The 15263-nt window shown below is 33.1% G+C and overlaps 2 protein-coding genes across 2 annotated transcripts; both read right to left on the bottom strand.

The window, feature by feature from the left end:
* Positions 1 to 370: 370 nt before the first annotated feature.
* Positions 371 to 7309, bottom strand: LOC103493679 (aminopeptidase M1). The gene is made up of 19 exons (XM_017045804.2): positions 7031 to 7309; positions 6380 to 6525; positions 5641 to 5743; positions 4967 to 5153; positions 4799 to 4892; positions 4565 to 4718; positions 4334 to 4438; positions 4130 to 4246; positions 3862 to 3975; positions 3587 to 3769; positions 3150 to 3453; positions 2957 to 3078; positions 2773 to 2870; positions 1870 to 2047; positions 1663 to 1777; positions 1511 to 1578; positions 1349 to 1423; positions 902 to 979; positions 371 to 787 (listed from the first exon to the last, which is right to left on the bottom strand). Exons 1-19 carry the CDS (start codon positions 7244 to 7246, stop codon positions 602 to 604), a joined length of 2643 nt encoding a protein of 880 aa, XP_016901293.2. The 5' UTR covers positions 7247 to 7309; the 3' UTR covers positions 371 to 601.
* Positions 7310 to 9758: 2449 nt separating this feature from the next.
* On the bottom strand, positions 9759 to 14314 carry LOC103493684 ((S)-coclaurine N-methyltransferase). Its single transcript, XM_051087845.1, has 8 exons — positions 13822 to 14314; positions 13600 to 13708; positions 12671 to 12895; positions 12459 to 12558; positions 12266 to 12376; positions 12052 to 12135; positions 10434 to 10492; positions 9759 to 10217 (listed from the first exon to the last, which is right to left on the bottom strand). Exons 1-8 carry the CDS (start codon positions 14006 to 14008, stop codon positions 10025 to 10027), a joined length of 1068 nt encoding a protein of 355 aa, XP_050943802.1. The 5' UTR covers positions 14009 to 14314; the 3' UTR covers positions 9759 to 10024.
* Between the last annotated feature and the right edge of the window lie 949 nt (positions 14315 to 15263).

Here is a 15263-nt window from a genome sequence, read left to right as displayed (position 1 = left end):
ATAAGCGTGACCATGCATGTTACAAAGATTAAGAGTTTTTCATGTCCATTTCTCAAATGATCTTTTAGTTAGATTCATTGTTTTCTTCCTATTAAAGAAAATACACATAAACATAACCTAGAGGTAGTTAAGCGCCCACGACGCGTGCGCACACAACTATAGTTAGCGTTCAATCATGAGAAACTCGTGCAAAGCAAAATTCCATTAATCTGTTTAACTCTTGGTTATATTAGGTTAATGGTAACAAAGAAATAAATGGAAGTATTTTGAATGCAGTCTGGCAACGCCCATCTCCTGTGTTAACTCAACCAGCACCCAATGAAACTTCGGTATGTGATGAGAAAGAAAGGACTAGAAGTAGAGCGAACAATTAACCTCAAATAAACATCATGGCCTTATCTTCAATTATTTTAATAGTGCGACCAAATTGAAGTCTATTTTCTAGGGGCAAAGCAAACAAAGACGAAAGAAAAGGGACGATGATTGTTCCTACTTTATTATGGGGGTGGGGAATTTGGTTGGAACATTCATAAATATAACAGAATAAATGGTTACATTACCGGTAGCCTTATCTCCCAAAGATGCTGCATATATAGAAAACCTAATATCGCCTCCACGCTAGCTCGTTTATAGCATTGGGAAGATCACGCTCTTTCTGGACGCTCTGAACCCATCTCAAATTGATGTGAACACGCTCGATGCTCTGCTTCAATGTTCGGGCCATTGATGGCTTAACACGGCTTGCGAAGAACTCCTCAACTTCCTTAGCTTTTTCATATGAAGCAAACTGAAATGGGAAGGCGAAAATAAAAGATAAAGAGGTTGGTTATAGGGGAGAACTTGAGGAGAAACTAATTATTAATGAAGTGGTGTGATAGAGAAAGAAGAGAGGTGGACAAACCGGAGAGACAGTGGCACTGACAAAGCGTCCGATAAGAAACCCAGAGTCGAATATTTTCGAGATTTCTTCCCACTTCGCCTGCATTGACATTGTTTCATTATGATGAGATATGGTTAAACGTACAACCCTAGGAACTATGGTGTTAATCAAATAGAGACTATGTTAAATACAGACTAGATTTCCTTTTCGTTATTACTCTTTCTGGTCCCCTTTCCATAGAGAGGCTTCTTTGAGCTTCGGTTTTTCTATATGCCATCGTATTGTTTCATTAAGTTGTACGTGTGTATGTATATAAACACATGCATACATATATCGTCATTACATATATGTATGTGTTGAATATACGTGTGTGTATTGTGTGATTCCATTGTATGAAGAAACTTCTGATCGAAGTGCTATCAAATAGTAATATTTTTTGAATCTTGGTAGAAGGGGATTGAGTATCACCTTCAGCCAAGTCCAAGCTGTTTCACGTGCCTTCCAATTAACACCGAGTCCAAAAATAGCATCTTGACTACGAACCTAAACAAGTGCAAGCAAAATTAGTATTTTGAGTCTCAGATGCAAATAGTTCGAGAGTATTAAGAAACTACTAGAGTACTAGAGTACCTCAGACGATAACAAAAAGTTGAGAACTTCAAGAATGATGTTCGGATCTGGACATGATGCCAAAGAACCTAAGAAGAAACAGAAATAATCATATGAATACTAAACAAAAGGACACTGATACGTTGATTTAAAAAAATATATATGTGATTTACTCAGAATGCGTGTTTTCTCCTGGCTAAGATCAGACTCTCTATAAATTCTTAAAAGTGATTCGTAACCAGATCTGTTTGAAGCATTGACTGTCTGCATTACGGCCACATACGCCGCCTGAAACATTATGATAAGGAAAAAAGATAATCCAGTTATAAATATAAAATGGTTGCTTAGTTGCTTGCGCTGCATTATGTTCTGGAGCATACCTTTCTAATATCAGGCGGGAGTAGTGGCGTACTTCTGTCATCTAAGAATGCAAGGCATCGCCTATTCCCTTCTTGGATTGTTTGTTCATGACCAAACAGAGCAAGAGCAGTCAAAATTTCTCCCCTCAACATAGCATCAAGATGGCTTTCGCCTGGTTTGGGGTCCCAACCAAGTTTCCTGCAAATTAATTTGAACGTGTAAATAAAGCAACTACAAATAGTGCAAGAGAATTTACGTTGAACATCACTTTTATGTAGTTTGCATTTGTACACAGCAGGCAATGAAACGCCCAAAAGATTTTTAATATTTTAAGGATATGGCTGCAATATTTCTAAATCATGACTTCAAAAGATCTTAGTAGTAATCCTTACCCTTTTGACCACAACACGAATGGCCCAATGGTTTACGTTGAACCCATTAATTTTAATATCACCACAGTACAACTTAATATCACCACAATAAAGTTGTAGAGGCTAATAATTTGGGAAATTAAGCCACAATGTCTCCTGTCTGGTCTGCTAGATTTAATGGTTCAAATCAACTGACAATAACTTGGCCAATTCAAAAGATTTAGGGGGGGAAATCACAAATTAAGATGAATCCAGAAACTCCAAGCTAAGCATTGGGGTCACTTAGATTTGCAGCAGCACCCACAGTTTTTTGGGTTGGCAAGAAAGCACATCATTTAATAGATCAAGCTAAAGCTTCCACAGTGCTATGCTATATTCTAAATGCCAAAAAATAATGTCCGCATCTCATACAAGTACTCAACTATAAAATAATATCTATCATAACTAATGACAACCTACTTGGGTTATGCAAAAATATCATTTAAGTCCTGGCCAAAAAATCCTGCATAGATGATTACGAAGAATGAAAAGAACACAAACGAAATATCTTACTCTGCAGCAAATTGGAAAATGTTGGTGAAAAATTGTCTTAGGTTGTCCAGCAACTCAGGAACTGCATCGGCTGCAATTCTTTCAAGTTTGTAGCTTATCTATAAAAGAATTGCCAAGAATAAGCTCCCTAAGCATGACTATAAAAGCGGCAAGTGGGAAAAAGAAGTCTAGGTGAAAACGTTACACTGATCAAATTTGATAACACAGTATAGTCAAGTTCTTCTCTATAAGCACCCATCAAGGTAAGCAAAGAGGTAACTGATTGCTGGCAAGCCATAGAAAGGGCAAATGCATCATCCAAAATACCTGTTGCAAGAATAACATTAGCTACTCCTTGTTACTACCATCAAAATGCAGAACCTAAAAAAGTTAGTTACCAAATCTGTCCGTTGTAGTCAAATGGTTTTTCTCTATTGCATTTCTAAGCTTAGCCGCAAGATCTTCATCATATTTCACCCGGTAAAAACCAGTCTGGTCTACATTAAGCTTTATCCAATCACAATATTTATCATTTCCACCACAGCATTTGCTGAGGGAGCAACCAAGGGACTGCTTGATGTCTACAGATTCTGTCTCTGTTTGCAGCAGAAAATTTTTGCGCACATCATAGGAGCCACAGCACAATGTTATAGGAACAATCCATTGCCCCTCTCCAGAGGAACCACTTGACAAAAATCTTGACTGTCATTGCAAAGTCAATGAAAAACCCTCAAGAGTTGATTACGAAATGAAATGAAAACTTTGAATGTTAAAACTAAGAACAATCAATTCATAAATTAATTTGATCAAATGAAAGAAAGCAACAAAAAGAGACCTGCTCAAACACCAATTTCTCATCTTTCACTTTGACCGTGACAACTGGATATCCTTGTTGCTTGGTCCAGGAACTCATTAATTTGTTCACGGGTTCACCAGATCCCTCCTCTAGAGCAGCCCATAAGTCTTCAGTCTTTGTATTTGAGCATCTGTGCCTTTTTATGTACGAAGCCAGTGATTTCTGATCAAGTCAAACAGCTAAGTCCAATGGGTTGGATTAATAGGCACAAAATGATTCAATTCCTTAGACAAGAAATACAAGCACTAAACAACCTGAAAACACTCCGGACCGAGATAGCTTTGTAGCATTCGAATAATAGATGCACCTTTCCGGTAGCTAATTGCATCAAATATTTCATCAACCTCACTGGCATGATTTATCTCAACCTGAAAGAAAAATATGCTTCTTTAAATTGAACAAGAAACAACCAATTACAACGGTCATTAATTAAGACAGCCAGCATACCAAAAAAAAAAAAAAAGTTGAAGTGATCATGGAAAAGGAAAAGGTCATGCCTACTGGCTTTCAGTAACAATGTACCTCAATTGGATGTGATTCAGCCAGAGCATCCAAAGTAAGACCATGGTTTGATTCTTCCAGAAATTGATTCCATACTTTCCACTCTGGAAATAAGGAATCAGTTGCTAAATAACTCACCTACACAAATGAGATAAATTGAATATCAACAAGCACTTCTTCATCTTCAGGTTACAAATCAAGAAAAGTTAAATGAAAGTGGAATACCCATGTTGCAAATCCCTCATTCAGCCACAAATGTGTCCACCATTCCATAGTTACAAGGTTGCCAAACCATTGGTGTGCAAGTTCATGAGCCACGACAGTTGCCACCTTAGCAATGAGAAAATAGAAAAAAAAAATGAAAAAAAATATATAAGGGAATTAGAGTCTGCAACACTCTAATTCAAATTATGAACGTAAATTATGCTTTTGAAAAGGTCTGGATATGCATATCACCCTCTGTTTGTTAGCAGCTGCTGAGTGCTGATCATCATAAAGTAAAGCAGTCTCACGATAGGTAACTAAACCATAGTTTTCCATGGCCCCAGCAGCAAAGTCAGGAATTGCAATCATGTCAAGTTTTGGCAGAGAGTATGGCACAGCAAAATATCTGCAGAAATTGCACAATTGTTTATGTAGATAAAGAAAGTGTCTTAACAGGATGAAATAATACCGTGTGAATTAACATACTCCTTGTATAGGTCAAGGGTTTTAACAGCAACATCTAATGCAAATTTTCCTTGATTTGCCTTTCCAACCTGACAGTAAACACGAACTTTGACCCCTGCTAGATGTAAATTCATTCTATTACTAACAGCGTCCTTAGTATGCATAAGAAATTCTGATTTGTGATTTTACCATCAGTTGTATGATCTTCCACATAATCAAATAAACCAACAACTATGGCCACCAAATATGTGGACATGATTGGTGATTCTTGATATGAAACCGTCTTCAAATCGCCGTTCACTTTTTCTTCAACAATTGGCATGTTGGAAAGTGCTACTAGTTCAGATGGTACATCTAACGTGATCTTGAATGTAGCCTGTTCATCAATAATGAACGTATTAAAGCAATGTCTTAGCAGGTTAATTGGGTAGAAATAAGCTGAAAGTTTAACATACATATTATTATTATTTATCATGTTAGAAGTTATAAAAGGACCAACTCCTTTGATGGATGAAATTTTATACAACTCAAATATTGTTAGAAAATGCAATTAAAATTGTGCTTTTATCAATGTGAAATCTATTTCGTTGACCACACACTTTTCACTCCTAACAATATCAAGCTTCACAAAATGATTCCTCTATTTTGAATCTTCTATCCAACTTGATAGCCAATAAATAAATAATTCTTCGAAGAAACAAAAACATAGACTAAATATCATATTTTTGGCAGTGCTACGTCTATGTCAATTCAGAATGCTGCCAGAGTAGTCCTTTCTAGGGTTACTTAGTGGATGAAATAAAAGGTGATTTAAATTTTTTAGACGGAGACAGGGAAGGGGATGGGAAGTGAGATGCTAACACCTTAAAAGCAGGTTCATCCCAGCAAGGGAAGCAACGCCTAGCATCAACTGGTTCAAATTGCGTAACAGCCATGTTTTTCTTCTCACCATTGTGCTCATAAGTGCTGGGGAATGAACAGAAAAATCCATATCATTCAAGTTAAAAAAGAATCACAATAATCACTGTTCTATTGTTAAGAAATTGAGGCAACAGAAATGAAATTAATGACAATTATTCCACACAGGCTGGGAGGAGTGTGGTTCAACACAAAGAAAACTAGCGCTCCATTTTGAAGTACCGCATAAGGAAAAAACTTCAAATTACAATAAAATCTTAACCAGTTTCTTATTTTGAATATTAGGAATTCTAACACCTTCTTCATCCTATGAAAACTTGATAAATTATTGTAAAAGAAGAGAAGTACTATCCCTTTTGTTTTCCTACAGCTTGGGCTAGTTTTATGATCACTATATATCAAACCTCCTGAGGACTTCAATGAGAAATTTTCAACAACATCTTAGGAACTAGAAATTGTGTCATTTCTTGAACCTTCACATACTTAAAATTAATAAGGCTGTATAAGTCTGGATGAGTTAAAACTTATTAAAGGAACCAGTAACACTAACACCTTTTCCATTAACATATTTCACTGTGCATCAAGCAATCAATATATTCAATACAGGCAACATTTTCATCTCAACGATCTTTTTCTTTTTTATTTCCATCCATAATTCTTAACTCTCACATGCAACCAAATTACCTTCTATAGAATCCTTTCATATTATCATTCAAGATTCCTTCGAAGTCCATCCGCAATGTTCCTAACCCAAATGGTAGCGTCTCTGCAAACTCCAAAACTAAAATCTGGCTCACTTCACACGCTTGAATGCTTGATGGCTGGATAACCTGCGCCAGCAATTGTTCGTCAAAACTATTTCCAAACAATTTCAGATAAAATCGAAAATGCATAAACAAAATTACAAAGTTTCATAGAAAACACACGAAAGCTAATCACTTGTCATCAGAAAACATGTTGAACTTCTGTTCACATAACTTTTAGTCGTCAAGACAGTTGGAAAGGTTTTATATGACCCAATAACCAGCGAAGGCAACATTCCAGATACTAATTTCGAAATACTCAAAGGAAACAAGAACCATCGTCAGTCACCTTGAAATTTCAAAAACTAAAACACAGCAGAAAGTTCAGACTCGATCATTCACTCCGAAATTTAACACCGTAAAAATCCAATTCCATCACAAGAGCAGAAAATGGACAATAATCTTATAGAAACAAATGAAGAGCAGAATCGAAAACATGCATCGAAGAATCCACGTCAGTTCCCTCACTTAAAATCCTCCAAACGCACCAAAAACGGAGTCTCAAGTGATCAAAGAAAGAGAAATACAATACCTTGGAGGATTTCTGATTGGCGAAGGAGACAGAAGCATCATGAACAAGAAGGTCGGCGGCACTGAGAACTAAAAATCGAGTATCGGAAAGGATATCGATATCGATTGCAACAGAACCAGAGAATTTGCAAAGGCAAAGGTCCGGTTTGATGTAGATATCGTATCGTTTGGGAACGGCAAATTTCGGGAGCCGAGGTTGACCTTTGAATTGATCCATCGGTGAAAGAATCGGAAAATTGAAGCGGAAAATCCAAACACTAAGCTCGAAGAAGATGAAAGAGCTATTTATATACTAACGAGCGTCCGGAACAAAAATGACCGCTTTATTTTATATTTAAAAAAAGAAAAAAGAAAATGCAATTTCCTTTTTTTAAAAATAAAAGAAAAAGAAACAATTTACTCTCAATTTTGGGTCTATAATATAATGATTTAATCTTTTGGACTTTTAATTCTTTAATTTTGTAACAATTTTGTTTTCAAATTTTACTAAATTATTGTTTTTTCACATTTATTAACTTACTATAAATTTTCCCTACGAAATTAATAATTTATTCTCTAATTTGGGTTTATAATATTTTTTTTCTATTTTAAGTTTGTAATAATTTCGTTTGTATTTTTCAATGTTGATAATAATTTTACATAAATATGTTTCTACTTAGTTTATTGATTTATTATTAATTTCTACATAGATGTATAAATTTTAAAATATAATAACTAAATAGACTAAATTATTATAAACTAAAAGTATATAAATTCATCTAAAATGGAAGAATTAGACATAAGTATAAAATAAATAAATAAGGAACATAAAATGTATTTTTTATGGTTAGAAAAAGATAGCAATGTCTTTTTAGAGTATCAATTTTGCATTGGTTTCTCAAATATCTATCCTTTGGAGACTGTTCTTGTCCTTTTCCTAGGGATTGATTTCAAATTTTCATGGATGGTTTTAACTCGAAGCTGACATCTTTTTTCGACCTTTTACATTTAGCAGAAAAGAAATAAGAAGCCTTCTTTTTCTCTAATGATTAAAGAAACTTTTAACCTCGAGATCGTGAAATATATATTAATAGATATTATATTTTGAAAGTGAATTTTAGGACGCACATGTAACGGAGTTGGATGACAATTTTACCATTAGACTAACCACTTAACATTTATATATATAACATTCAAGTAGTATAAAGTTTAGATATATCTGAACGCCTGAGTCTACACTGAATTTGTTGTGTCCACGATGTTGAATTAAAAAACAAAGTTTCAAAGCCATGATCTCTATTTTGAAGAAAAAAATTACTTATACTCTTAAATGATCTATTCCCACCGCTATTAATTAATGTAGTAAATTTTGTTCAGTTTGGTATGTTACATAGAATATAAACTTTTAATCCTTAAATTTGGCACCTCAATATATTATTTTATCAAATCTATATAGAATATATTCCAATTATAAAATGCACTAACAATTTTATTAGAATTTTGCTTCAACTTTTTAATTATTAATTTTCTCCTTTTTTATTTTCAACAAGAATATAAACATATTATTCTCCAATGTATTCTTGTACCTTTTAGTTAAAATTACTTTCAATTATTTCATTATTTATGCTTACAATTTATGTATTGATACAACGTTTGAAGCGTACGATGAATATAATATTCGAAAAGAAACAAAATCGTTGTTTATATTTGAGAAACTCTTCAAATTTGATTCACACCCTTGACTTAAACAAAAAGAAAGACTAATCATTTTTTAGGATTATCATGATAGTTGTGGATCTATAACTGTCAAGTTAATTAAGCGTATTAAATATATAAAGTCTTTTATACTTACTTCACCGTAATACATGAGCTTACCAACTCTCGTTCATCGATATATTTGATTTTAGTACTCAACTAATTATCTTGAATTAAGACATGTTTAACTTTTAACATATAATTCATTTTTGTCATTGAAGTTTAGATTCTAATCGCTTCATTTCTTCCTTATACATCACCACAATTTTTCATACAACACCACTATTATTTTTAAATCTATTTTTAAAGAAGGAAACTAAAGGTTTTTTCTTCCTTATTAATATAAATTTAGAGAAAGTATAGCATTTAAACAATTGTTTAAATATTTTAAAACATTAAATTTTGGTAGGTTTATTTAGATATTTTAAAACATCAAATTGAGGTTTAGGGTTTAAAGTTATTAGTTTTTTAATTTTTTTTTTAAAACAAAGTGAGATTTGGCTTTCAAAATTCAAACGTCTAAAACTAATTAAATTATGCTTGATTGACCTTTTAATTTACTCTAATATCCGCACCAAGTAAAAAAAAAGAGTAGTAAAAGAAGTAAACATACAATAGTGTTACACAAACACCTATGTTGAATTGAAATTTAGTGCAAACGATTCAACCCCAAATCACCTCCATATTAGTGCTTACCATTTACAAGAAATGGTCTATAATTGACATACCTTTTAGAAAATTTCTAGTAATATTGCAGTATGAAAAATTTCCTATACCAACTTCATTTATTGTTGACCACCTAAACAACTATTAAAAATTGTTTGAGTTGCACGCAATAAATATTTAATGAATTAATAAATCATTTGATGACATGTCAAATAATCAACGGAAGTAGTATGTATTATCATAACACTTAGACATTTTTTCTTTTCTCTATAAGTTTTTTAGTGTGGAAGTAGAGTGAGATTCAACTTTTAAAGTTCAAAGGTCAAAACTAATTAAATTATACCCGAATTGGCATTCTAATTTCCTCTAATAATATCCATGACAGGCTAAAAAGTTTTGCAAAATGGTCTTTAAGGGACACATCGCGATGCCAATTAATCTGACTAACAGTACAAATATTGCAATAAACAGGACATGTTGGATCATATGGCTTCACCAAATCAATAGATCAAAGGAAGAAACTCACTCATTCAAGCTCATAAAAATCGCACCTTGTTCTATGAACTCTTAAACCACAGGAGCTTTGTTGTTTGATTCATTTCTTCTTGAAAAGGAAATGGCTAACCATCCATTCTTCACCATTGTTGTAACCAAATAACTCAGACACTGCAATAAAGAATGTTCTCCAATAAACAGTCCACTTCACAGCCGAATCCTTCCCATAAGTAGTTGCCATGATTGGTTTTATTGAAGCTATGTTCTTGTCCATTCTTTTCAGCCACTCTTCACTGCATTAGGATATATTAAATATTCTTTTTATCACATTTCTAAAAAGGGTAATTCCATTGAATAGCATTTGTAGAGATTTCGATTAAGTGTATAGTAACGGTTATAAAAAAAATTTACAAACACAGTAAAACCCATTAGTGATAAACTCCATCGATAATAAAATTCTACTAGTGTATAGTATATACGTGATAATTGTTAAAATAGTTCGGTGTTACCTTGTTTGAGAATAGTGCTTGCCATTCACAAGCCAATGGTCTACAATTGAAACCTCCTCCTGCATGCAACAAGCAAAAACGATACATCTCCGGTTAAAGCTTCTTGTGGGTTTTATTGTATAAAATTCTCAGTTGGTCATAGTACCAAGTTAGAGTGTCGGTATATTTTGATGAAATGTAAGAAATGATGAAATAATTCTCAATAATAATAGTAAAATCGAGTATAGTTTTTTGAATAAATGATCTATTTGTACACTTTGGACATCCATTATCCGGTATGACATGTGATACACGAACACTTAGCAATAGCATTGAAGTATAACACAATCAAAAGAGGGATCTACATTAAATTCTTATAAAAGAGACTTTATCTCTAATTGAATTTATCAGAGAAAAAATGTTTTCTAAATCATGATTATTTAAACTCTTTTTGATAAAAAAATGTTTGAAATAAAATTAAAAGTGTTCAAACACTATTTAAGTGAGTTGAATACTTAATTTTTTCTTTTTCAAAATGACTTGTTTTCTAAATCATATACTTAAAAAGTCAAGCAAACACAAAGTTGTTTGGTTAGGGACAGGGATGTGATGTCATTCCCCATCCCCGCTTCCCATTTCATTCTCCATTGACATGAAATTTCCATAAGATCGGAGTAGGGATTCCCCATGGAAAATTTGTGGGAATCGAACTCTGGCAGGAAATTTGTTCTGTTAGTCTTTTTTTTTTTTTACAAAAACCAATTAATTTGAATCATTAAGGTAACAAAATTCTAATTAAATAATTAAATATATTACCAAGTTGCTTACTATTGTTAGTTTTACCTCACAATTTGAATTGAAGGATTAATTAATCAAATTTTGATCAAAGAAACCAAACCTTTTTTTAGTAGAAATAAATAAACATAATTTTTAGTAGAAATAAATAAACATAAATCAATTTATTCACACATATATAGTCTAAATTTAAAATTTGAATTTAAACGCACTCATTATCTTGGCCAATAAACAATCAAACAAATTTAAATGCACTATTTATATAATAATAACGTAACTTTTCATAACTATACTAAATAAATAAAAGTGTAATCAGACAGGGGTAGGGTCGGGAAATGCATTCCCCATCCCCGTTCCCCATTTAGTTCATGGGGAACTTTTTGCCCTAGGCCATCCGCCTAATTAGGAGAATTAGGTCCCCTAGGGAAATTGGACATCTCTACGTTTGACCCACCACCCACCAAATTATTAAGTTCGTGTAAACAACTCAATTTCAATAATAAACAAGTGTTCGTATTTATCGTGTAACTTCATCTTCCTCTCCTTTTCTACTTTTTACCTTTATTAAGGAACTTCATTTTCCTCTTTATCTCTACTTTCACATTTATTCCGCAACTTCATCTTTCCTCTTTTCTACCTTTTATATTTATATCGAAAAACTCCATCTTATAACTCTACACCACAAATACAAACTTATTCACCTACAACATATATTAACTCCAAACTTATTAACTCCACCTACTGTGCCAAAATGCCCCCTTTTCATTTTGTGCGACCCATATGCACAATTAAAAAAACTAGATGAATAAGAGATAATAGTTCTGGGGGAAGGAGGCTTATCCACCTGGAAATAGAGAAGTAGATTTGAGGAAGGCATTGTACCACCTTCAAAGAAGTATCTAGTAATCCAATCATCTTCATTTACATCCTGCATAAATTTGGCTGGTCAGAAATACATAATATTTCCTGTTTATAAAGATCTCTACTACATAAAACGTGAGCAGCATTGAATCAAGAAGCCAGTAATTTAGGACCCTAGCAAGCTGAATCAAGCATACCTCAAAGTGATAGGCAAACACCTTGTGGCAAAAGTAATGAACAAATAGGAGGCTATCCTGTTTCATCCAACCTGATATTTTCTTGAGAAGATCCTTGTAGTTCTTCATATGCTGCTCGAGTAAGAACCAATAGAACTTATACTACGTCGCAATTTGCCTAAGAAAAATGAAACTACTACAGGAAATTAGTTACCTCAAACATTTCAATAGAAAATATTCTGTCATATTCAGCTTCCATTTCATATGTGCTTATGTCTGCAACTATGATGTTGACATTATGCAGTTGGAGATCCCTGAAACCACACATCAATTAGAAGAAATTAAAAGACACCAAACCCAACTTCGTGTTGAGTAATTAACAAATCTAAAATCAAAATTCAAAGCACATGGAAGAAAGCTAATTACTGGCACCGATCCTCGATGTAAGCTTTCTGCGTGATAGAATTGCAAATTCCTGTTACTGTGCAATTCTTATACTTTTGGGCAATGTACAATGAGAGCGACCCCCAGCCACATCCAACATCAAGAACAGTGTGACCATCCTTCAACTGTGACCTTTCACAATACATTTGTAGCATTGCATCCTCAGCATCCTCTAAAGTACTTGATTTGTCATTGAAATAGCAACAACTGCAGCAATAGATCATGCAAGTGGATAATGAACTGTTAGAATTAAGAGAGTTGAAGCTCTTTATCACCTAGGTTTTATCTATCTAACAATACACACTAGGTTTTATCAATAGAAAAAGCAAACGTTTTATGAGAGAATTAAAGAAATCAAAAGGGCCCATAAGAGTCCCCAATCAAGCAAAATCAGTCTCGCTCTTTATGGTGTTTGGATACCCTAATAATTTTAAAATACATTTATAATGTAATCCAAAATTTATGTTAAGATTGAACATTTTAAACCCGAATTATAATATTAAACTTATTTCGTTTCAACAGTTTTCAATTAAACTCTATTTTTCTTCGTTTACACTTTTTTCGATTTCATTTTTTTTCCATCCCGTGCATTTCAACACTTATCTGATCTCCATTCATCCAGATCAATTCTAGCTCTCTCCAAACACCTCCTAAATGCCCACTTTTAAGAGGGAAAAACTTCACAAATCACAGTAATATTCATCCTCTGCTCATATACAGAACTACAATATCATATTTCAAATCAAACTACAATGATACAATAAACATGCACCACTACATCTACAATACATGTACACATTACATATAATTAAATCAGAAATTCATATCCATCTTATACGAATATCTGTGGCATGAAATAGAAAGTAAATTCTTCTAATAGCTGCAACAAGAATTTCCAAGTATTTCACTACCTGTACTTGAGATTCTTCCCCAAAACCAACTTGAAGAAGGAGGTCGGTACTTCGTAGTGTTGAGCTTTTGGCTTATCAGTCTTAATTGCTATGGGCATTTCCCCTAAAGCTGCAGAAATAGTAAAAAAAAACAACCACCATGGGCAACATAATATCATTTGATAACTAGTTGAATCTCCATTAATAACTTAAAGAGAAAGAGGGAGAGGTATAAGAAGTTACAGTGAACGAAATGGAGGAGTTCGGAGAGTTGAAGTTGAGAGGAAGGTTTGTAACCGGAGCGAAGACGAGAAGCGAGTAACAAGCGGGTGAACGTTCTTACGACGGCGTCCGGCAACAAATTCCGTTCAAGAGAAGCTAATGCAAGACGAACAGAAACGTCGTAGGGCATCTGAATAAGCTTCGCCATTTCTGCGTGGGTGAAGCTTGATCCCAAATATTACGCTAACCTCCACTCTTTGGTCTCTCCATTTTAAGCCACCGTTTTATCTCCGAGCTCGGCCACGTGGCGTGGCCTGACAAAAACGGCATCTTCTTCTCCCTCATCCCGTCGGCGCCACTACCCGCGTTTAACCGGTTGGTTAGTGTGTTCCACCGGCGTTCCCCGGTTAATCATCGGATAATGATAGGGCAATGGATGGTTGTAAAAGTTCCACGTAGGTGTCCATACTTATTATGTCGTGGTGGCAGAATTAATGTGTTTTTTGTTCTATTAGTCAACTTACTTTCTGGAACCCAACGAGATGGAAAGCATCAATTAATTAAATAGAAATTTCAGTGTTTGTCACCTCGTTAATTGGTCATTCCTAATTAAGATTTTAATGTAATTAAATGTCTGGCCATTTGCTCATACCATAATGCACTTAATAGTTATTATTGTAATGCCAGTAGTAACATTTAATATTTAAATTTAGTGTATCTTTATATACATACTAGTTTTTTTTTTTTAACTCTTACTTCTATTTAGAATTAATATTTCATTGATAATGATAGAAATATTTCAAAATTAATTTCTATCAAATAGTGGATGCAACTTTTTTTTGTTAGTCTCTTTATTTCAAGTTTAGCTATGAATTAAGATGTGATAATACTTAATTTACTTTTTTTAAAAGTTAATATTATATCTCTAAATTATTGCATAATTTTGAATTATATTATATCATTGAAGATTATTGAAAGAAGTAGAAGTTATAAAGAAAAAAAAAAGAAAAAGAGAGTTAAGTAATATAATAATACTAATTTTTAAATTTAAAAATATGTTCTCCGAAAAAAATGAAAAATTTTAGAATGTATCTAGAAAACATAACAAAGAGATATACTAATTTAAGATAAAAACATAATGAAAAATAAGTTCTTATGTTCATTTTACTTTCTCATTTTAGCTAAAAAAAAATAAAAGAAAAAATAAAATAGAAAAGAACATGGAAGAAAAATTTTCATTCTACTCATCTATATAACTAAAAGATAATGAAAAAAATATATATATAATATTTACAAAGAAAATGAAAGAAAATATTTGTATAGATTTCTAACACCAAAGAAATAAATCTTTGTCTTCTTGCATTTTTCTTTTCTCCTAATTGATGTTGCAATTTCCTCTTATCATATTTCTTGTCTCATAGCATTTCCCTCTCCATTTAATAATGATTTGTTGCTATAAAGAA

This window comes from Cucumis melo, chromosome 7, assembly GCF_025177605.1.
Source record: "Cucumis melo cultivar AY chromosome 7, USDA_Cmelo_AY_1.0, whole genome shotgun sequence".
Classification (NCBI taxonomy): Eukaryota; Viridiplantae; Streptophyta; class Magnoliopsida; order Cucurbitales; family Cucurbitaceae; genus Cucumis; species Cucumis melo.
This window is presented reverse-complemented; position numbering and strand designations above follow the sequence as displayed.

Excerpts from the sequence above, each read along its gene's own strand:
- LOC103493684 (XM_051087845.1), bottom strand. The coding sequence starts at position 14,008 with ATGGCGAAGCTTATTCAGATGCCCTACGACGTTTCTGTTCGTCTTGCA. Across the intron at positions 13,709-13,821 it reads ACTCCTCCATTTCGTTCACT|CTTTAGGGGAAATGCCCATA; the intron begins GTAACTTCTTAT and ends CTATTTCTGCAG. Across the intron at positions 12,136-12,265 it reads TGTTTGCCTATCACTTTGAG|GATGTAAATGAAGATGATTG; the intron begins GTATGCTTGATT and ends AAATTTATGCAG.
- LOC103493679 (XM_017045804.2), bottom strand. The coding sequence starts at position 7,246 with ATGGATCAATTCAAAGGTCAACCTCGGCTCCCGAAATTTGCCGTTCCC. Across the intron at positions 4,247-4,333 it reads ATGAGGGATTTGCAACATGG|GTGAGTTATTTAGCAACTGA; the intron begins GTATTCCACTTT and ends TCATTTGTGTAG. Across the intron at positions 3,454-3,586 it reads AGAAATTGGTGTTTGAGCAG|TCAAGATTTTTGTCAAGTGG; the intron begins GTCTCTTTTTGT and ends TTGCAATGACAG.